General features: G+C 41.1%; 1 protein-coding gene across 2 annotated transcripts in view; it reads right to left on the bottom strand.

Moving 5' to 3' along the window:
* Positions 1–24613, bottom strand: part of LOC110538903 (rho guanine nucleotide exchange factor 12) — a 120238-nt gene that overhangs the window by 43834 nt on the left and 51791 nt on the right. For both annotated transcript variants that reach the window (XM_036937653.1, XM_036937654.1), the window contains exons 3-12: positions 19459–19557; positions 18850–18899; positions 17412–17469; positions 17049–17254; positions 16591–16668; positions 4332–4451; positions 4030–4134; positions 3639–3764; positions 3442–3540; positions 2875–2985 (exon numbers count right to left, since the gene is read on the bottom strand). In XM_036937653.1, the coding sequence (XP_036793548.1) occupies positions 2875–2985; positions 3442–3540; positions 3639–3764; positions 4030–4134; positions 4332–4451; positions 16591–16668; positions 17049–17254; positions 17412–17469; positions 18850–18899; positions 19459–19557 (1052 nt within the window). The remainder of the gene's footprint in view (positions 1–2874; positions 2986–3441; positions 3541–3638; positions 3765–4029; positions 4135–4331; positions 4452–16590; positions 16669–17048; positions 17255–17411; positions 17470–18849; positions 18900–19458; positions 19558–24613) is intronic.

Here is a 24613-nt window from a genome sequence, read left to right as displayed (position 1 = left end):
GGGCATAGCGGGATTTCTTATAAGCTTCCGGGTTAGAGTCCCGCTCCTTGAAAGTGGCAGCTCCAGCCTTTAGCTCAGTGTGGATGCACTGGTTGGGGTATGTACGTATGGTCACTGTGGGGACGACGTCATCGATGCACTTATTGATGAAGCCAATGACAGATGTGGTGTACTCCTCAATGCCATTGGAGGAATCCCGGAACATATTCCAGTCTGCGCTAGCAAAACAGTCCTGTAGCTTAGCATCTGCTTCATTTGACCACTTTTTTATTGATCTAGTCACTGGTGCTTCCTGCTTTAATTTTTGGGAGAGCTTTGTATGCATATCTGTGTGTGGAGTATAGGTGGTCCAGAGTTATTTTCCCTCTGGTTGCATATTTAACATGTTGATAGAAATGAGGTAAAACTGATTTAAGTTTCCCTGCATTAAAGTCCCCAGCTACTAGGAGCACCGCCTCTGGGTGAGCGTTTTCTTGTTTGCTTATGGCGGAATACAGCTCATTCAATGCTATCTTGGTGCCAGCCTCTGACAGCTACAAAGAATATAGATTAAAACTCTCTCGGAGGTAATGTTGTCTGCAGCTTATCATGAGAAACTCTACATCAGGTGAGCAATGGCTCGAGACTTCCTTAGATATCGTGCACCAGCTGTTGTTTACAAAAATACATAAACCGCCGCCCCTTGTCTTACTAGACAACTGTATGTTTATATTGTGGTCGTTTAGCCACGACTCCGTGAAGCATAAAATGTTACAGTTTTTAATGTCCCGTTGGTAGTTTAATCTTCCCAATAATTAATCAATTTTATTGGCACATACACACTCTTTTTCCGCCTCCTCTTCATGCAGATCACTGGGGTCAGGGCCTGTTCCCGAGGGAGCCGTATATCGTCCGCCTCGGGCTCGTCAGAGTCGTTGAAGAAGTAAAAGGATTCTGATAGTCCGTGGTGAGAAAATCGCAGTCCTGATGTCTAGAAGTTATTTTCGTGTGGACGGTAGTGGCATCATTATGTCCCAATTTTTAAAAAATAAGTTACAAACAACACAGATAAATAAACAAAACACAATCGGTTGGGGGCGCGTAAAACGCCTGCCTTCTGCTCCAGCGCCATTTTTTCACAAGTACTATCACTGTACCGTTTACACCTTCTGTATCCTGTGCATGTGACAAATAAACTTAGATTTGATATAGCGTGTGTTTACCACATGGCCTAACATGTGAATCCTTAAAAAGATGGGTGGGGTCACGGCTTAAGAGGGTGTGAACGATGCTGAATGTGTGTAGAAAAAGAAGAGCTCTCCAGTACCAAGACATTTTCTCACAAGTGGGGATACAAGTTTTTCAACTTTCAAAGCAGAATAACTTTCCCATTGTTCCTCAACTGCAGTATATGACATGCCATTTTCTAGCTCTGAGTCTGTACTTTTATCCAATGTAAAAAACACAATTTCAAATGTTGTCACATATGTGGTTGTTTCAAGTTGTGTACTTGCGGTCTTTTATGTATTGCTTTGGAATCAACCACAATTCCAATGTTATTCCATTATAGTTTGTTAAATGGGTTACAGTAAGGAAATAACAAAATGTAGATCTATCTTTGCTAAATACGTTAACTTTAACCCATTTGCAGTCTACATTGTTCTAATTAAATCGCATGGTATAGGGGCTAGGCCTACTGTCAATTACATGCCAATAAGCAAGATTAAATAATAATTTTAATCAAATTCTAAACAAAATAACAACTTGTTTTAAATAGGCTATGTCACACTTACAGGCACCATCATTTCTTTATGTGGGTAGAAAATATTAAAACAACGCAGACTACGGAGGGTTTTACACACATCCAAACTTTTCACAGTAGCTGGATCCAATATAGATCCAATGTATACACTACCATTCAAAAGTTTGGGGTCACTTAGAAATGTCCTTGTTTTTGAAAGAAAAGCAAATGTTTTGTCCATTAAAATAACATCAAATTGATCAGAAATACAGTGTAGACATTGTTAATGTTGTAAATGACTATTGTAGCTGGAAACGGCAGATTTTTTATGGAATATCTACATAGGCGTACAGAGGCCCATTATCAGCACCATCACTCCTGTGTTCCAATGGCACAGTGTGTTAGCTAATCCAAATGTTTGTGATGATTAAAGGCCAGCATCCCGGAGTCGCCTCTTCACTGTTGACGTCGAGACTGCTGTTTTGCGGGTACTATTTAATGAAGCTGCCAGTTGAGGACTTGTGAGGCGTCTGTTAACCGTCAGAAATTCCACTTTCATATCACTCCAAAATTATTTTAAAAATACAAAAGATGCACTTACTGTGCTCCGTGTTACACAAAGAACATCAGTGGAAATTTGTGGTAAAAGAGCTAACAGTAAGTGTATCTTTTGTATTCGTAAAGTTATTTTGGGATCATAATTAAGTTAAGTAATTAAATTAAGTTTCCAAAAAGTTTCCAAGTTTCCATATCGCAACCAAAGATAATGTGTCTAGAAAGAGCGTTTTACATTCGACCAGACCACCTCAGCTAATCAAAAGGGAAGTAGAATGAGTCCAATGTAGTATTGGATTCATGAGAAGGGCTAACCTAACCTATGACATGACCCGTCACGTTATGTATTACTGCCCCCCCGTTGAAAGAAGTGACATCTCAAAAAAACACACAAACTATACAACCCAAATGGTTCCTAGCCTTCCACGCATGCTTTATGTCCCTAACACCAAAACTAAATAATATAAAAAAAATATATATATATATATGTTGATACATTTTAACTAGAGAATCTAATAGAAAAACACAACACTTTAATAACCTTGGTGTGCGCGCGTGTGTATATGTACAGTGAGTGTGTATGTATGTGGTGGTCTTACCAGAGGTGCAGGGTCAAACTGAGAGACCACATGATGGAGGAAGGCGGCCAGGTGAGCGGGCCGAGACTTGAGCAACTCTATACTCTGGAAACAACAACACTGACCATTGATCTGAGAGACAGGGAGACAGGGTAGAGATCAACAGACATGGTTGAGTAAGAGAGAGATACCAACCCTGTTGTCTTGTGGTTAAAGTGTTTTCACCCTGAGATTGAGAGGTTGGCGGTTTTTATCCCCAGTCGAATCATACCAAAGACTATAAAAATGGGACCTGATGCCGCTCTGCTTGGCATTCAGCATTAAGGAGATGGATTGCGGTAAGGCGCTGTGACAGACTAGCATCCTGTCCGGGGGTGTACTTTTACATCAAGCTGCCTCACGCTACTGGCTTGGCTTTATTTTCCCAGGCTTGCTAAGAGAGAGAGAGTCATCGAGAGAATGAGACAGACAGGCACAAAATGAGAGATAGAGAGAGATAGACAGCCAGAGACAGTCAGAGAGAGCCAGACAGTCAGAGCCAGACAGACACGACAGCTAGCCAGCAGTCTAGCACTAGTCCACCAGTACCTGTTCCTGCTCGGTGTCAAAGTAGTCATCCTCTGCTCCGATGATCTGGGGGTTGAGACAGGTCAAGGGGCTGCCCACACTACACTGGAAGTTACAGTTCTGAATCACACATACACAGACATGAGCATGACTTCCTTCTAAATCTAGTTTTGGGAATATACAAATATACTGTGTGTGTGTGCGCATCTGTGTCTCACCAAGTCCGGCGTGTCCTCGGCGTCAGGCGAGGGGCAGGAGTTGAGGCTGTCTCGGGGGGTGGTCTTTGGGTTATGGCAGAGGGTCTCTCTTTGGCACGGACTCTCAGGGAGGGGACTGAGAGACACCTGAAATACAGAGAAAAATCTGTCGATGTGCCCTTGAGCAAGGCAGTTAACCTTAATTTGTTCCAGGGTTGCCTGGCTGACCCTGTATAAGGCATATTTCACAGCACCTATTGGGTGTATGTGACAATAAAACATATGATGATTATTTTATTTATTTATTCCAGTACAATGGTATTATATTGAGAATGCCAATTCACACGTAGTAGACATGGAGCGTCTGTCTGGTGGTGATAATAAGACAGGCTAATTGGCCAGGTTGACTCACAGTGATATTGGTCCAGGTTCCATTGCTGCCACTCTCTACCTGCGAGGAGGGGGTCTGCTCTCCATCGGCCCCCCCCTCACCATCCCAGGGGGAGAGGGAGCCATCCTGAAAACACACACACCTACTATAAATGGGTGGTAGGCCAGGCAGTAACTGCGCTGTCCCTTTTAGAGTGTGTATGTACCTGTGAGATGAAGACAGCAAGAGAGTGTTTGTGTCTATGGGAGAGAGAGTGTGTTTGTATACATATGCACGTACATGTGTGTGAGCATATGTACGTGTGTATACGTAGGTGGGTATACCTGAGGTGTGCCTGTGGCCTTTCTGAGTTGGCCACGTAGCATAGGACTGTGTTTCTTGGCCTCCTGGATGTCCTTCAGTAGTTTCGCTGTGGGGTTCCTGCTGTACTCCTCCTTCATAGCCTAGATATAACGTGACATAACACAGGACACGTTAGGAGAGGAATTAGGTAGGAAGTGGGGGGGAAGAGAAGAGTAGGTGTATTCTAAGTGTGAGTGAGTGAGTGAGTGAGTGAGTGAGTGAGTGAGTGAGTGAGTGAGTGAGTGAGTGAGTGAGTGAGTGAGTGAGAGAGAGAGAAAGTCAGAGGGAGAGTGTGTGTGAGTGTACATGCATGTTTGTGTGTCCAGTTCCCACAGTCCTAGTTTTAGTTCATGGTCTATCATAGAAGGAAGTGAAACTAAGAGGATGGCAAGATGTGGTCAGTGTTTATCAGTGGTTACCCATGGCAACTGTAGTGTATCTGTTTAGTGGTAAAAATTATTGGCTTTTGGAAAATGTAACCACTACTTTCTTAACAAAAATGAAAGGCATTCATAATAAAAAAAAAGACTTACAACAGAAATAGAAAATCTAAAATTACACATCAATGGTGAAAATACATATAATACAGAAGCACTGAATATTCTAGAGGCAAAACAAAAGGACTTTGAGGGATTTATTCAGGAAATATTAGCTTTCATTTATAAAAAAAATAAAAAAGAGAATATTTGATGGAGAATGCCAAAAAAATGCATCAAAGGTTTTTCCTAAACCTTCAATATAGAAACGTGACCAAAAATAACTTACAAAAAAATTGTTAAATGATGGAGAAATCCTTATCTCACCAACAGCGATCTTGCATGAGGAAGCAAAATATTTTTAACAAATGTTCTCTTGTATTGCTCATAGAACCAAAAAGTCCCTACCAGATATTATTCATCACGATCAGATGAGATTCTTAAAAGGTATATAAAAGATAAATTGAAGGCAACATTAGACATCCACTAGAAATAATGGAAAACTATGAGAATGCAGGGAAACCAGATATAATCTTTATTGCGTAATTTCAGAAAACATTTGATACAGTACATCTAGAATATGTTTATAAGTGCCTGGATTTTTTTTACATTCTGGAGAATCTCTCATAAAATGGTTAAAAGTCAGGTATAACAAAATAATAAATAATGGTTACTTCTCTGAGAACTTTGAATTGTCAAGAGGCGTAAAACAAGGTTACCCTCTATCAGCATACTTATTTATTATGGCCATTGAACTGTTAAGTTGAACTATTTAGCATTATGGCTAATGATAACATTAAGGGGCTAAAACGGCTTAGAAACAAAAGTATCGATCTATGCCAATAATTCAAGTTCTCATGAGTCCTCAATCTTCAAGGGCCTCAATGTGAACATAGATCATTTCTCCAGTTTCTCTGGACTAAAACCCAACTACAATAAGTGTACTCTATATTACGGATTAGGCCTCTAAAAGATACAAACTTTAAATTGTCATGTGTTCGCCTGGTTAAATGGTCAGATGGTTAAGTCGAAAAAGATACTAACTTTATCCCGAAAAAGTAGAGCGATCTTGCAACAATAAATGTTGATCAAAAACTTAGCAAAGTTGCCTCTCCACGGTTTCAAGATTCTATCTATTTGCGGGAAGAATACCCAGATGAATTCTCTAGTGATATCGCAGTTTACATATTTGTTCATGGTTCCAGGAGAATCCTGTTTCAAATCATGCGATAGAAAAAAAAACTTTATCTGGAATGTCAAACCAGATAAAGATAAATGAGCATATTTATAATTTATAAAACTATTAAAATAAAACATCTCTCTTAAAGCCTTCATTGTATCTAAATCCAAATGGGTTTTCTAGGAAAGATACTAAGAGAGGCCCATCATATGTTTAAGACTGGGCTCTTTGGCTTTTTGCAGATCAAGGGTAATTTCAGTGTAGGAAAGGATGAAACAGTGTCTGTGCCACCAGTAAGTACAGATAGTAGTATAAATCCCCTCACACGGTCCCCGCAGCCGGACAACTTTCTGGAGGGAAATGCTGTAGGAATGTTCAACCTTTGTCGCTCATTCAGTTGACAGGAACTTTTAACCGGTTCTCCTCATTAACCTGTTGAGTCTATGGGGGCGCTATTTCGTTATTGGATAAAAAACGTGCCCGTTTTAAGCGCAATATTTTGTCACGAAAAGATGCTCGACTATGCATATAATTGGCAGCTTTGAAAAGAAAACAGTCTAACGTTTCCAAAACTGCAAAGATATTATCTGTGAGTGCCACAGAACTCATGCTACAGGCGAAACCAAGATGAAACTTCAAACAGGAAATGAGCAGAATTTCTGAAGCTCTGTTTTCCAATGTCTCCTTATATGGCTGTGAATGCACCAGGAACGAGCCTGCACTTTCTGTCGTTTCTTCAAGATGTCTGCAGCATTGTGACGTATCTGTAGGCATATCATTGGAAGATTGGCCATAAGAGACTACATTTTCCAGGGGTCCGCCCGGTGTCCTTTGTCTAAATTGGTGCGTAATCTTCAGTTGCGGGCATTTTCTCCTGGGATTCAGGACAGAAAGCACACTTCCACGAACGATATATCATCGAAGAGATATGTGAAAAACACCTTGAGGATTGGTTCTAAACAACGTTTGCCATGTTTCAGTCGATATTATGGAGTTAATTTGGAAAAAAGTTTGCCGTTTTGATGACTGGATTTTCGGGTTTTTTTGGTAGCCAAACGTGACGCACCAAACGGAGCGATTTCTCCTAAACAAATAATCTTTCAGGAAAAACTGAACATTTGCTATCTAACAGAGTCTCCTCATTGAAAACATCTGAAGTTCTTCAAAGGTAAATGATTTTATTTGAATGCTTTCCTGGTTTTTGTGAAAATGTTGCCTGCTGAATGCTAATGCTAATGCTAACGCTAAATGCTACGCTAGCTAGCTACTGTTACACAAATTATTGTTTTCCTATGGTTGAGAAGCATATTTTGAAAATCTGAGATTACAGTGTTGTTAACAAAAGGCTAAGCTTGAGAGCTAGCATATTTATTTCATTTCATTTGCAATTTTCATGAATAGTTAACGTTGCGTTATGGTAATGAGCTTGAGTCTGTATTCACGATCCCGGATCCGGGATGGCTAAGTGCAACTTTAAGCAGCGAGTCGGAGTCAGAGGCCGAGCCTTCTCTGGCCTCTAACTCCTCCCATTCCAGGGTCTGAGACGCCGAAGCCTCCCACCATTAGATCTGACAAATTGAAAACCCTAGTCATTGGTGACTCCATTACCCGCAGTATTAGACTTACAAACGAATCATCCAGCGATCATACACTGTTTACCAGGGGGCAGGGCTAACGACGTTAAGGCTAATCTGAAGATGGTGCTGGCTAAAGCTAAAACTGGCGAGTGTAGAGAGTATAGGGATATTGTTATCCACGTCGGCACCAACGATGTTAGGATGAAACAGTCAAGAGGTCACCAAGCACAACATAGCTTCAGTGTGTAAATCAGCTAGAAAGATGTGTCGGCATTGAGTAATTGTCTCTGGCCCCCTCCCAGTTAGGGGGAGTGATGAGCTCTACAGCAGAGTCTCAAAACTCAATCGCTGGTTGAAAACTTTTCTGCCCCTCCCAAAAGATACAATTTGTAGATAATTGGCCCTCTTTCTGGGACTCACCCACAAACTGGACCAAGCCTGGCCTGTTGAGGAGTGACGGACTCCATCCTAGCTGGAGGGATGCTCTCATCTTATCTACGAACATAGACAGGACTCTAACTCCCCTAGCTCCACAATGAAATAGGGTACAGGCCAGGTAGCAGGCTGTTAGCCAGCCTGACAGTTTAGCGGAGTCTGCCACTAGCACAGTCAGTGTAGTCAGCTCAGCTATTCCCATTGAGACCGTGTCTGTGCCTCAACCTAGGTTGGGCAAAACTAGACATGACAGTGTTCGCCTCTCACAAGAATAAAGACCTCCTCCTCCATTCCTGCCATTATTGAAAGAGATTGTGATACCTCACATCTCAAAATAGGGCTACTTAATGTTAGATCCCTCACTTCCAAGGCAGTTATAGTCGATTAACTAATTACTGATCATAATCTTGATGTGATTGGCCTGACAGCCATGGCTTAAGCCTGATGAATTTACTGTGTTAAATGAGGCCTCACCTCCTGGTTACACTAGTGACCATATCCCCAGTGCATCCCGCAAAGGTGGAGGTGTTGCTAACATTAACGATAGCACATTTCAATTTACAAAAAAAAATGAAGTTTTCGTCTTTTGAGCTTCTAGTCATGAAATCTATACAGCCTACACAATCACTTTTTATAGCTACTGTTTACAGGCCTCCTGGGCCATATACAGCGTTCCGCACTGAGTTTCCTGAATTCCTATCGGACCTTGTAGTCATAGCAGAAAATATTCAAATTTTTGTGACTAATATTCACATTGAAAAGTCTACAGACCCACTCGAAAAGGCTTTCGGAGCCATCATCGACTCAGTGGGTTTTGTCCAACATGTCTCCGAACCTATTCACTGCCACAGTCATACTCTGGACCTAGTTTTGTCCCATGAAATAAATGTTATGGATCTTAATGTTTTTCCTCATAATCCTGGACTATCGGACCACCATTTTATTACGTTTGCAATCGCAACAAATAATCTGCCCAGACCCCAACCAAGGATCATCAAAAGTCGTGATATAAATTCTCAGACAGCCCAAAGATTATTGGGTGCCCTTCCAGACTCCCTCTGCCTACCCAAGAATGTCAGAAGACAAAAATATGTTAACCACCTAACTGAGGAACTCAATTTAACCTTGTGAATACCCTAGATGCATTCGCACCCCTAAAAACTAAAAACATTTGTCATAAGAAACTAGCTCCCTGGTATACAGAAAATACCCGAGCTCTGAAGCAAGCTGCCAGAAAATGGCGCCATACCAAACTGGAAGTCTTCTGACTAGCTTGGAAAGACAGTACTGTGTAGTATCAAAGTGCCCTCACTCCTGCTCGATCATCCTATTTTTCCAAATTAATTGAGGAAAATAAGAACAATCCCAAATTAAGTTTTGATACTGTCGCAAAGCAAACTAAAAAGCAGCATTCCCCAAAAGAGGATAGCTTTTACTTCAGCAGTAATACATTCATGAACTTCTTTGAGGAAAAGATCATGATCATTAGAAAGCAAATTACGGACTCCTCTTTAAATCTACGTATTCCTCCAAAGCTCAGTTGTCCTGAGTCTGCACAACTCTGCCAGTACCTAGGATCAAGGGAGACACTCAAGTGTTTTAGTACTATATCTCTTGACACAATGATGAAAATAATCATGGCCCTCTAAACCTTCAAGCTACATACTGGACCCTATTCCAACTAAACTACTGAAAGAGCTGCTTCCTGTGCTTGGCCCTCCTATGTTGAACATAATAAACGGCTCGGTATCCACGGGATGTGTACCAAACTCACTGAAAGTGGCAGTAATAAAGCTTCTCTTGAAAAAGCCAAACCTTGATCCAGAAAATATAAAAAACTATCGGCCTATATCGAATCTCCCATTCCTCTCAACATTTTTAGAAAAAGCTGTTGCACAGCAACTCACTGCCTTGCTGAAGACAAACAATGTATACGAAATGCTTCAGTCTGGTTTTAGACTCCATCATAGCACTGAGACTGCACTTGTGAAGGTGGCAAATGACCTTTTAACGGCGTCAGACCTGTCCCAGTGCTCCTAGAACTTAGTGCTGCTTTTGATGCCATCGATCACCACATTCTTGGCCTGGTTAAGATCTTATCTGTCGGAAAGATATCATTTTGTCTCTGTGGATGGTTTGTCTTCTGACAAATCAACTGTAAATTTTGGTGTTCCTCAAGGTTCCGTTTTAGGACCACTATTGTTTTCGAAAACATAAATGTTAACTTTCACTGCTATGCGGACGACACAGAGCTGTACATTTTGATGAAACATGGTGAAGCCCCAGAATTGCCCTCCCTGGAAGCCTGTGTTTCAGACACAAGGAAATGGATGGCTGCAAACGTTCTACTTTTAAACTCGGACAAAACAGAGATGCTTGTTCTAGGTCCCAAGAAACAAAGATATCTTCTGTTGAATCTGACAATTAATCTTGATGGTTGTACAGTCGTCCCAAATAAAACTGTGAAGGACCTCGGCATTACTCTGGACCCTGATCTCTCTTTTGATGAACATATCAAGACTGTTTCAAGGATAGCTTTTTTCCATCTACGTAACATTGCAAAAATCCGACATTTTCTGTCCAAAAATGATGCAGAAAAATGTATCCATGCCTCCAATTGACTCAAATGATGTCAATTAGCCTATCAGAAGCTTCTAAAGCCATGATGACATTTTCTGTAATTTTCCAAGCTGTTTAAAGACACAGTCAACTTAGTGTATGTAAACTTCTGACCCACTGGAGTTGTGATACAGTGAATTATAAGTGAAATAATCTGTCTGTAAACAATTGTTGGAAAAATTACTTGTGTCACGCACAAAGTAGATGTCCTAACCAACTTGCCAAAACTATAGTTTGTTAACAAGACATTTGTGGAGTGGTTGCAAAACAAGTTTTAATGACTCCAACCTAAGTGTATGTAAACTTACGACTTCAACTGTATATAACCGTAGAAAACGGTTGCAGGTCGGAGGGCCATCTAACAAGTACAGATCGGAGGGCCATCAAGCGAAACAGACCAATGAAGCACGGATAAACGGCGGGAGTATCTATGACTCTCTGAGGACCCACATCCTCCGCTTCTCCCTTCCCTCGGCGTGGGGTTCTGGGTCGGGAGGGTGGCTTCGGCTCTCACAGGAGCTCCGATCCCTGCATCGCCATGTCGCCTGGGTTGTGCCCGACCGGCTCCATCCCCCCTTTCCCCATTAGGCACGGCTGCATGGCGCACCCCCAATATCAAGGTGCACATGGGCCTATTTATATAATGAATATGAATTCACATGGCAGAAATAATTAAATATTAACGCATTAGACCTCTCACTAAAGGAGTCAGTCATACAAAAGTTATACTTAAATCCAAACTGGTTGGTGATTATAAGAGTACATGGCCATGAAGGCTAGATCATTTTTCAAGCTGTTCAAAACATTCATAGATGTGGTCATAAACAGTGGTTATAGATGGTGCAACCGGTCAGAACCTTAGGAGAAAATGTCAGTTGGCTTTTCATAGCCGAGCATTCAGAGGTCAAGACAGCAAGTGTATGTGCGAGAGAGAGTGACGTGTGGAATATAGGGTGGAATATAGCAATAATAATGTCAGTATAATATGCAGTGCAATAGGATTTGAAGCAATAGTCTACCTGCGTGTGGTCAACTATTTCAGCACCTTTTCACATTGCTCTAAGACAAGCATGGCAACTGGTCTTGATAAATCAATTAAATTTTATTTTCACTGAATCTCTGTTTGGGTATTGGTTAGACTACAATTAGGGTGTGGACATGTTATTATTTTACTCTTAGTACTGTAGCCTACTCCCGACCGGTCAGGTTGAACAGCGCCACATTTTCTGAGGGTTTCATTTTTCTTGTAATAGAAACACCATAATATTTATCAAATTAATTAAGCAACATTTCTTAAAATCAATCTCATATACTCTGTTCTTACAAAAAAGGTTTTAAATTCTCTTGTACAGCCAATATTAAAGACTGTGAAATGCTTCTCAAAGATTCCCTCTGGTGGTCAAACTATCACTAACTAGCATTAATGGAAATAATGGCTGACACTTAAATAACGTGCCATTTAGTTCTGCGGCAGCCCGCAAGGTGTGCTGCAGTATGGCGCAACTTTCACAGGAGGAACCATTGTACAGAGCACAAACATAGGTACAAGGTGAGCATTTAATAATTGAAATGTTTTCATTTACAAGTATTGACCTTGGCCGAATCGATGTAGGTACATAGGTAAGTGCATAGACAATGTCATCCCCACAGTGACTATACGAACGTATCCAAACCAAAATCAATGGATTACAGGCAGTATTCACGCTGGGCTAAAGGCTAGAGCTACCGCTTACAAGAAACGGGACACGGACGCTTACAAGAAAGCCTGCTATGACCTCCAACAACACATCAAACACGCAAAAGGAATATTTAGGAGGAAGGTGGAAACCTATTACACCAGCTCTGACGCTAAAATTAATTCAAATGTTATTTGTCACATGCGCCGAATACAACCGTGAAATGCTTACTTACAAGCCCTTAACCAACAATGCAATTTTGAAACAATGCAATTTTAAAACCTCTACAGGATCAGTGTCCCCCCTGCGGGACGGTTGTGATTAGCATGACGTTGTAAGTAACAAGAAGACATGTCTTATATGGACAGAAAGCTTAAATTCTTGTTACTAACTGCACTGTCCAACTTACAGTAGCTATTACAGTGGAAAAATACCATTGTTTGAGGAGAGTGCACAACAACAAAAAACTTATCACAGCAACTGGTTTGATACATTCACCTCTGAAAGTAAACAATATACTTATATTCAGTAATCTTGCTCTGATTTGTCATCCTGAGGGTCCCAGAGATAAAATGTAGCATAGTGTTGTTTGATAAAATACATTTTTATATTCAAATGTAGGACCTTGGATCTACCGTTTGAACCTCTGCTGTGTCTGGCCCCACACCCCCCCATCTAGATGTATGAAGGTTAGGTGTCTTTTCTGTAGGGAAGCTAATTAAACATAATGTATTACATTCCTGGGATTGTGTAAACTTACATTTTGTATTACCATATCATTTTTGTATGTTCTCTATAATTGAAAATGTATCAATTTACCAATTTGGCACATTTGGGCAGACTTGATACAACATTTTGAACTGTAATGCAATGGTTCATTGGATCAGTCTAAAACTTTGCACATATACTACTGCCATCTAGTTTCCAAAATCAAAATTACACCTAGAGTCCTAAGTCATACTTTTTTTGAAAACGCATGTTTTTTTTTTTTGTGTTATCTTTTACCAGATCTAATGTGTTATATTCTACTACATTAATTTCGCATTTCTACAAACTGTTTCCTTTAAAATGGTATCAAGAATATGCATATTGCTTCAGGTCCTGAGCTACAGACAGTTAGATTTGGGTATGTCATTTTAGGTGAAAATTGAAAAAAAAGGGTATGATTCTTTTAGGAAAATACTTACTAAATAAACTAATGTAAAAAAATGTAAGTAACAAAATAACAATAAAGAGGCTATATACAGAGGGTACCGGCACCGAGTCAATGTGCAGGAGTACAGGTTAGTCGAGGTAATTGAGGTAATGTGTACATGTAGGTAAGGGTAAAGTGACTATGCATAGATAATAAACAGTGAGTAGCAGCAGTGTAAAAAAGGGGGGTGTTAATAGAAATAGCCCGGGTAGCCAATTGATTAGCTGTTCAGCAGCCTTATAGCTTGGGGGTAGAAACTGTTAAGATGCCTTTTTGACCTACACTTAGCCCTCCGGTACCGCTTGCTGTGCAGTAGCAGAGAGAGCAGTTTATGACTAGGGTGGCTGGAGTCTAGGCAATTTTTAGGGCCTTCCTCTGACACTGCCTGAAATAGAGGTCCTGGATGGCAGGAAGCTTGGCCCCAGTGATGTACTGGGCTGTTCGCACTACTCCCTGTAGCACCTTGGCCGAGCAGTTGGGTCAAGTGCCATTGTTGATTAAGTGTTTTATAAAATTATTTGAGGTGAGGAGGAGGATTGTTAAAGATACTATTTCAGGAGAACAGAATATGAGTTGGCCTACTGTATGTTATCTGGCTATGCGCCATGCCATAGGCTCGTTCATTTATCAGACAAGATACGCTTATACAGTACATTCGGAAAAGTATTCAGACCCAATTCATTTTTTTCATCTCAAGGATGATCAATGGATACAGGATGCACCGGAGCTCAATTTCAAGTCTCATAGCAAAGGGTCTGAATAGTTAGGTAAATAAGCTATTTCTGTTTTTTATAATTCATTTGTAAAAATGTTTTTTTTTAAAACGTTTTTGCTTTGTTATTATGGGGTATTGTTTGTAGATTGATGAGGGGGAAAAAACGATGTAATACATTTTAGAATAAGTCTGTAACGTAACAAAATGTTGTAAGAGTGAAGGGGTTTGAATACTTTGCGAATGCACTGTAAGTCCCGTGTCATTATTTTATATTATATGATTTTACAGTAAGAAGAATATAACTCAACTTCGCCGAATAAAATAAAAGAGGATATTCTTCATATTCAGGAGCAAGTCTGCATATGAAGTGGCTACCTTGAGCATAAAAGTGATCATTTGAAACATGTCCTATATGCTAGATTTAGAATTATTTGGAAACTTTAGTTGTGAATGAAATCAAAACATATATGGGCTGCATGATGCGACTATAGGATATTAATGGTTTGAAAAGGTCACAAAAAAGCTTGCACTATGTTCCTTGCCTCAGGCTGCAAACACTGTTCTCTTATCAAGTGATAATATTTTCACCCATCAGACTATTCTCAATTTAATATTGTCTTTATTGATACTGTATGTAGAAATGGGCAGGACATTAATATGCACTCGAATAGTGAATGGAGGCCGCTTTCCTGCCAGTTAGTTTTTCCATGCTGGGTAGGCTACTCATGTTATTTCACTACATGTATCAACCACTGTTTGAGGAGCATGTAGCCTCTCGCCATGTGACAGGTGATATTTCTCCCAAACTCTGTATGTCATGGGCTCTCCAACCCTGTTCCTGCAGCTACTGTGCGCTGAATTTGGGAAACCAATTGAAATCTGTTCGGGAACATTGATAGTAACATGTTTTCACAAGGAAACATAAAATTCAACTGTTGACAGTCCCTCTCTCTGCATGCTTGAGAAAGGAATGAAGGAGAGAGAGATGGAAACGCATGGTGTTCAGATATTCTGTAGCTAAAGGTAATGTGTCATCCTGTATGAGGAAAAAAAACTATTACTAGGCTATTCAAAATCAAATACAAATTCACTATAAATGTAGGCTAACTCTTTAAGCAAGTTGGGTACTACCAATGCATGTCCAGAGGGCATTAGAAGAGATTACAATGACGGTCATGTGTGGCTCAGTTGGTAAAGCATGGTGCTTGCAATGCCAGGGTTGTGGGTTTGATTCCCATGAGGGACCAGCAGATGCTGGATAAGTGCATCTGCTAAATGTCAAAAATATACATGTATAGTGGTAATAAGGTCACTGCAACAACCCTAGGTAAGTCTAAGGCTGAAGAGGGTGTGAACGATGCTAAATGGGAATAAACAAAGAGCAGCACTGTAGCTGTTCAATGTGAAAGGTTATCTTTATTATACAACAATAGGCAATTTAATACTGTTAATGGTTTGCCTAGTGGAGAATGTTCAGAGAATCCATTTAGGCAATTTGGTGAAAGTATTTCTTCTCTAAATATATGTTTCCCAAGGATTCATGTAGAGCAAAATGTTTGAATGCCTTTTTCTCCAAAATGGGATTACTAATGTATAAATTTTTAAAGCAGCATTACTTCCCCAATTTCAAATTTCGGAACATAAGACTGAAGAGAGATGGGGGTGGTCACATGTTGTTCAAGGAAACTCAGTGAGTATTCTATGCTACACTGGAATGATGCCACTACTATGGATGCTGCTAGGAACTGAATTGTGCTGTAAATTAACATAATAAATAAGCAGCAACATGCGCAATGACATCATTAAGCGTTGATGACAATTTCATGTGTGAATTATTTTTATTAAATCTGGGTCTGTATTTGGGCTTCTGAGTGGCCCAGCGGTCTAAGACAGTGCTAGAGGCGTCACTACAGACCCTGGTTCGATTCCGGGCTGTATCACAACTTGCCGTGATCGAGAGTCCCTTAGTGCGGCGCACATTGGCCCAGCGTCGTCCGGGTTAGGGGAGGGTTTGGCCGGGGTTGGCCGTCATTGTAAAATAAGATTTTGTTCTTAACTGACTTGCTTAGTTTAATAAAGGTAAAAAATTCAATAGGAATCATATAGTATCATTGATGTACAGGGCGGACCTGAGATGCTTCATGAACATGGCTCCAGGTCCTATGAACCTAACTATATAAAAAAACATTGTCAATTCCAAAGAATACTCTCATTCAAATCAAAGATAAAAAATTTGACTAGATGACTGTCTCATCTCCTCATGTAGAAAACTTCAGAGTATGGTGATACTATGTGTGTGTGTGTGTGTGTGTGTGTGTGTGTGTGTGTGTGTGTGTGTGTGTGTGTGTGTGTGTGTGTGTGTCTTGCCTGTAAGTCCTGCTGCTGCTTGGACAGCATATTCTGTAAGATGTCCACCTTCTGGCTGTGTACAGCGTTATTCTCCTCCTTAGGGACCAACCAAAGTAAAGAAAAACATAAATTATAAGACTGTTTGCTTCCGGACAGGACAGCGACAAGTGCAGCAGAGGGAGAGTGACAGATTTATGAAAAAATTGAGGAAACTAGTGAGAGAAGCGTGAGAATACAGATCCAGTTAGAAAGTGAAAGAGGTAGAGTGAGTGGGGGTGGGTGTAAGCTGAAGTGGGAAAGAGGACGGGGGGATGGGGACGGGTGAAGAAGGGATGTGGAACTGTGGAGGCTAAGAGAGAGACAGAGGGAAAGAACAAAAGAGGCACACATCTGAAATGGCACCCTACTCTATATAGTGAAAAGGATGCCATTTCAGTTGCAGCCACAGAGCAAAGGTGGCCGGCCGTCAGTCGTACCCAGAGGGACAGCGGGGAGATGATGTGGTCCTGGGAACTGGTGGAGGTGGAGCAGTGCTCCCCTGTTCCCCCCATTGTTCCCGGAGAGTGGGGTGAGGAGAGGGACGACGACAGGACCCCTGGGTCTCCACCCTCGACTTCTGACAGGGGGACTTGGGCCAGTCTCGGGGGCCTCCCCAGCACTGTGAGGGCCACATAGGAGCCCGCTGACACAGAGAGACAAGAGAGTTTGGTTACATTATAAGCAATTCAAAATGCATTAAAGCCTACTACTTGTTAGCTTTAAGAAAGTGTGTCTCTTGAAGAGCCTATGATTTTTCATGTCTATGAACAATTAGATATAAAACAGCAACTTTGACTTACATTTGATTAACTTTACGACTTCTACATGGTTTGAATGTGTTACTAAGCTCCCGTTAACCTGCAACAAAAACAGAACATCTGCTATATGTCACAACATCAATCAAAATGGAACACTTTCTATGGGAGGACTATGCATTCTGTCCCAGATTAGAAACCCCATATTAGTTAATGGGTACATTCAACAGGAGCAGGCGTACATAACTCTTTCCATGCAAAGAAACACCTTACTTCTTTCTAAATGTTCATTCATTTTAAATTGACATTTTAGTAATTTAGCAGACACTCTTATCCAGAGCGACTTATAGGAGCAATTAGGGTTAAATGCTTTGCTCAAGATAACATCAACAGATGTTTCCCCTAGTTGGCTCAGAGATTCGAACCACCTATCTTTCAGTAAAATGGCCCAACCTGCAGCACTACCTGCCCATTCAAGTGTAAACATCCATACATCCATGCATGACTAAGTGAAGATTTTACTTAAAGGGAAGCTGTACCTATAGACTACCATTCATTGCAGAAATGCTAATTAACAATGTCTCACAAAACTACCTTCAACTTTTTAAAACTGAACACAGAGACATAAAATTGTATCAATGAGTTAATCTGACTCTGGGTAAGTAGAAAAATGGCTTGATTGCCAAAGTCTCACACTATCTCATTAGGAGAAAGTTGGGATTCCCCCACACAGACTAACAATTCATTTTCTGCACTGACACTATGCACAGCATGAAGGCATCCTGCCCTTTCCAATGACATTGGAATACATTGTCATGTTATGGTGTAGCTCCTCATCAACCCAGCAGGGGGCAGAGTGGGAAAGTATGCAGGGGGCCTAATCCATGACCCACAACCTACATTAGTACCCTGCAGGGTTCTCTTGTCTGAGGCGGGATGAAGTTGCCCCAACACACTGATCTTGGGTCAGTTCAGCATTTTCCCTACTTTGGCTAAGTTTAGGGGATACTGATCCTAGATCTGTACCTAGGGGAAACTTCACCCTGATCGGTTTCTGTCTAAGAGACAATGGCAGAATGAAGTTCCCCCTTCACACTGATCTAAGTTCGGTTTAGCATTTTGGTTGAAATGCATAAGGTAAGATTTTGGAAAGATAACCCTTAGATCTAGGATCAGTTTATCTCGGACAATAATAAAATTGCGAAATTGCGTCAGATGCTTAATTAAGTTCTGGGGGGGAGACATGTTAGAAAATGTACTAGCGAAGTCTCCACCCCTCTAAACAAAAACTCTCAGCAAGTCTCGGGCAAGTCTATGGGCCAAATAGAACCTGCGAAATTGTGCCCGAACAAAGTTCCTCGTTAGTCATCCCATCCCACAGTCTATTGACAGACGCTACTACATGCATCTGTCAATTAAAGATTAGGCTAAGGGTAATGTCTAGGAAGAGTGTAATGGGCCCCAGAGAAGGAATGAGCCTCACCTTGATGATCCTATCACCCGTCTGGACTCCCGCTCGCATGGCAGAGCCATCTGCAGAAGAAGACAGTACAGGACACGTAATGGGAATGAGAATTATAAAAGGTTAGCGATATTACTGTATCCAACTGTATAATGACACATTCAGAGATAAATCCAATACATTTTATTGTTGACTTGGATATCAAGACTATATGATGTAGAATATATATTAATATTCTGCTCCCAATCAAACATGTTGATCTAACGTCAAAAGGTTTACATCCCCAAGATATGCACTTACATTTCCTTAAAACATTATATATATTATACATACATTTTTATATGGGTGGCCCTAGTGGGAATCGAACCAGCTACCCTAGGGTTGCAAGCACCATGCTTTACCAATTAAAGGAATACTTCGAGATTATTGGCAATAAGGACCGTTATCTACTTCCCCAGAGTCAGATGAACTTGTGGATACCATTTATGTCTCTGTGTCCAGAATGAAGGAAGTTAGAGGTAGTTTCTCGAGTGCCAATGCTAACTAGCATTAGCGCAATAGGTATCATCATCATTTCCTTGACTACAGCGCAGGAAGGTGTAGATTAGAATAGGATGGAAAAGGCCTTACCCTCTTTGACCAGCTGCACAAATACAGGGTTGTCTCCGCTCACCGTCAGCCCAAAGCCGTTCTCATCTTTCTGAATGATCACACAACGCTGGACAAGCCCTACACAGACAGACAGAAGATAAAGATATGGTGTGTTACTCACCATCACCACACAACACACGGGTTGGCACAGTGAGAGGAAACAAGGATGGCGATGTGGGACACGGTATGCGTGACGGGGCATAATACGAACTGTGGGTGTCAAACTGTTTTCCTATACATAGGGCAATGTGTCTGCTTGGTGGCGGAGGTACTCTTTCAATAGCTCAGCTCTGTATTTATGGCTAGTAGTTTTTATAAAATGTTGACGAGGCCTGAGGAAAATGGCTTTTGAAGCTTCTATTGAGTGGCAGAAATGAATGATTGATACCTGTTTTCAAATACTTAATACACCCCAGTTATTATAGCACTCCACTCTCCTTCAAAAGCCTTTAACACATGGATGCATTTTGAAAAGTGCTTATTGTTGTTAAAGGGATAGTTCAGCTAAATTGCATATTAGATATTTTTCACAGAATACAGAATAGCACAAATGTGTGGATTGCAGTCACTCGTTGTCCATAGACTGCTTTAGGGTAAGGAAACAAATATCTAAACAAATTTGCTGAACTATCCCTTTAATATCAGTATGATGCCAAGATAGGCTGTTATGAATAATGGCATAACACATGACCCTCTAAGAACCCAGTTTGACACTCATATGAGGACACGTTGTTTGGGGAACATTGGTATAAGTGACAACAACACCCCCTGTCATGTTTGCTTGAACACAGATTTTGAGTTGTTTGAGTTGCAAATAGAGACACACACAAGATCACACCAGTTCACAGGCAGGTCAGTTTCACTAACAGGTCAAACACAATGGTTCAGCCAAACCAATATCGTCATTATATTCAGGGAGTGCATATTGTAAAAGTCAAATGAGAAAGCAGATTAAACTAGTAATCCAGGTTGCAGGAGGCACAGCAAGACATGTTGCAATGTCAAATAATGGCTAATGTTGCAACCCAACAACTTATGCAATGTATTGCTTTGGTTTTGTTAAACTAGCCACTGACACTGACTGACGCTGTACATATTTTTTTCCGCATAGAAAAGTATTGGGTGGACTGCATAAGTTTTTTTTTTTTTCAGGGAAAAAAATTGGATGGAAAATAGATATCAGTGTAAATGTCATGCAGAAAATATAATGGACATATATATTTTTTAAATAATATAATCTTTGAGAACTAACAATCAAAACCTAGACAGACAGTCAGGGAGAATCTAAAATTTACAAAATGATGCATTCAGGAGTATTTTGTCATGACATGCGGCCCCCACTGACTTTGTTATAATGTTTGAGGCACTCAGATTGCATACGAACATGGTATAAGTCATGGCAAAAAGTGTAGAATTGCAGGAAATGTGCTTTAAAACTGAAAATGTTCTCTCAGTCCCATGGAAAAATGGTGTATGATTGCACAAAATTTGTTTTAAAACCGCAACATTTTATCTCCGCAGCCAAGAGGAGGACATCAAAAAATTTGGTGGGTGACCACGCCATTCGCCACGGCCACCACCTAAGCCCCCATTTGAAACAGAAAAAAACCTGCTATAATAGCATTTTCTAGCCAAGAACCAAAGTAAATTCATGTCCCCCAGTTAGCATGCTTTAAATGTCATGCCCAAATCACATCAAAGTTATTGGGCTACACAATCCCTTTCAGATATGAGCTGGACATGAAATTGAAAGCGTGCTAACTGGGGGACATTGACATACATTGGTTTTTGGTTACAAAATGCTAACATTAACGGTTGGTGGCAGTAGCTAGCTTAATGACAGCAAAGCATGTAAATAAATAGGTCATTTGGCTGAACTGCCCCTTTAACATTTTAGAGTCAAATGTATTTTCATGCCTAAATAGGAGTCTTCATTCATTGACTTAAACAGGTGTATTTTTACCTCCATCAAACCCTCCTGATAGCGTTCCTTCCTCAACCCAAACATCTTCCTTCACGCTACTCTGGCCATGTAACACTAAAACATCCAAACACTGTGGGAAAGTTCACTGCCAGGGCAATAAAAGGCAAGGCTTAGTTTAATCAAAATAAAATAAACTGAGAACAAAGGAGGTGTAGGACTCGTGTTAGGGCGTGAGTGAATGACTGGGGGACACATGGCAAAAGGACTGGGGACTTCTCCACAGAAAAACAGTCACCACACACCAACAGGGTATATCTCAATAGGGGGGGGGGGGGGGTGCAAAATGTCCACTTCTACTTGCATCCCTTAGTTTGCACTGAACTTAACAGATTGGATAAGTGATAGGTGAAATGTGAAAAAAAGCCTAGTCCTGGTGAATCTGGCTTTCACCTGTCCACTGGCCAGTTACCACATGCCAGATGAAGGAAATGACAGGAAAAGGAAAGGAGGTCATTTAAAAGACTATTGAGAGACAGCCGTTTAGACCATCTTACCACAGGACTCGGAGGGGATTCCCTCGGCTACTACACAGCCAGTCTGCTGCACAGGCACGTCTAGTACAACACGTCAGACAGTACACATGGTAAAGTAACACAACCAGGACACACAGAGGGGAAAAAAACACCAAAAGCCAAGAAAATTAAAAAGGAAACATTGGGAGGTGAAAATAAACAATGACAGAAAAAAAGAGTGAAAGTCTTCTTCCCCAGTGTGACTATGCACCTTACAGTCTGAATTTTGTTGCAAATAGTAATTGTTTTTGATAACGCACCCTTGAAAAAAAAGAAACTGAAATGGTAACTGAGGGTATGAATGTTAAAAAAGATGAGCAATATTCAAACAAATAATGATTCAGAGGAAGGCCTAAAATGGCGCTTATACAAAGAAAACGAAGGCATAAAGGTAAACGTTTCTCAACCTTTTTTGTTTTTTCCTCCTAGCGGGACAGCTTACATTAAAACTAGCTCTGTATAACTGACCAGATTAGAGTCTCAGGGACCGTTCAGCAACATACCATGGACCGGAGGTTGAGAAACACTGATTTTTACTGTATATTGTTAGGCTTAAATGGCATGTTTCCATTATTCCCTAGAACTACAAGTAACATTCACAATACACCAACAACCTTCTGTGGTACCAGACCATACAGAACATCCTATGAGGGTATTTTTACATCAACAGCGAATCAAAGCACAATTACAATTCAGACCTGGAACCTTAGTGTAGTGGACACCATACCACTTCTCTGTTTATTCCAATTTCTCAGTGAGAAGAACAGTGTTCAAAGAGACAACGCCCAGTACTGAGGATACATTTACACTACAAACAGCTTTGACTAGGAAACATGCTGTCACCAGGGCATTGAATAGTCACTCCAAGAAAGTCTTTCACATAGTCTAGCAAGAGAGGGATTTTGGTGCTGCGTTTGTCTGTAGAGCAGACTACCTCATCACATGACTAGGGCTCAAAGTACACTTTCAACCTCGAACTCCAGCAGCCGTGACTGTGTGTGTCTTTCATCCTCAGACTCCAGCAGCAGTGACGTGTGTACGAGTGTGTATTACTGTGACTGTGTGCGCGTGCGTGTTGTGTGAGAGAATGTGTGTGTTTCATTTTGCTGCTGCTGGCATTTCCCCAGCCTAACAGAAGATAAGCATCAGCCTGGTGCTGCGTGTTTATCTGTCTGTCAGCTGGGGAGCCACGGCGCTCCCATTTCACCCCCCAGCCCAGACCAAACATTAGCTCCTAGTCTCCAGAGTGGAGCTTTAATACCAGGGTCATATTCATTAACAGTCTCGGACCCTAGGCAACACAAACCCTAGGCAAATGATACATTGTGGGAGGCAATAAGAATCTTGTTTTTTGTTGTGAAACATTTTCAGTTGAAAAACGGTTTGCGACAGAAAACATAAAATGTACCTTTCTTATTGGACAAGGTAGTCCAACCCCGCTTCGGTTTGTTTTCTTCAGTTTGGTGTCTAGTGAATAGACATAGTCATTACACTGGCGCTACAGCAGCAACCTAGGCTACAGCATGTCACCGCATCACTTTCTCATGTTGAGACACTGCATAATTAACATTCCATTATCTAATGTGAGACAGTGAGAGAATTGGCGTGCTACCTACCGCAGGATCAATGACAATTTTACAGACCGAAAGGGGACGATACCAAATGATTGTATTCAGCATGCATCGATGTCAATGGGAGACTAAAGGCCTTAGTTAAATACAGGGACTGCGATAATATACAGGAACGATACATTTTAGTTTGAAACGATTCGGTGCGATTCGATTTGATTAGAGGAACGAATCAATGCGATTCGGTTTGATGCGATACGATTTAACATGTGTTGCATAAACACATTCATTTTCCATTCTGTTGCTGATGGAGCTCATGAGCTGGGCCTCTCTGACCTGGATCTGTCTGAGCTAACGTGTGTGTTTGTGTGTGTAAATGATATACACCCTCCTTATATTGAGTTACACGCCCATTTGTCCTCAGAACAGCCTCAACTCATCGGGGCATGGACTCTACAAGGTGTCGAAAGCGTTCCACAGGGATGCTGGCCCGTGCTGACTCCAATGCTTCCCACAGTTGTGTAAAGTAGGCTGGATCACCTTTGGGTGGTGGACCATTCCTGATACACATGGGAAAATGTTGAAAAACCCAGCAGTTCTTGACACGCCTGGCACCTACTACCTACCATACCCCGTTCAAAGGCACACAAATATTGTCTTGCCCATTAACCCTCTGAATGGCTTTAAAATCCTTCTTTAACCTGTCTCCTCCCCTTAATCTACACTGATTGAAGTGGATTTAACAGGTGACATCAATAAGGGATCAGAGCTTTCACCTGGTCCTTATATGTCATCGAAAGAGCAGGTGTTCCTAATGTTGTGTGCACTCAGTATATATGTCTATGTTGTATTTAGGTACCTGAGCTGAGAAAAAAGGTAAAGTGGGCATCTACCACTCCACTATCAGTTAGGGAGGGGGCATTGTTTGCTTTTATCCCTCCCCCTACAGCTTTCGAGGAACGGGACACGGACACTTACAAGAAAGCCCTCTACGACATCCGACGAGCCATCAAACATGGAAACGGTCAATATCGGACTAAGATAGAATTCTACTACACCAGCTCTGAAGC

The sequence above is a fragment of the Oncorhynchus mykiss genome, chromosome 12 (assembly GCF_013265735.2).
Source record: "Oncorhynchus mykiss isolate Arlee chromosome 12, USDA_OmykA_1.1, whole genome shotgun sequence".
NCBI classification, from domain to species: Eukaryota; Metazoa; Chordata; class Actinopteri; order Salmoniformes; family Salmonidae; genus Oncorhynchus; species Oncorhynchus mykiss.
This window is presented reverse-complemented; position numbering and strand designations above follow the sequence as displayed.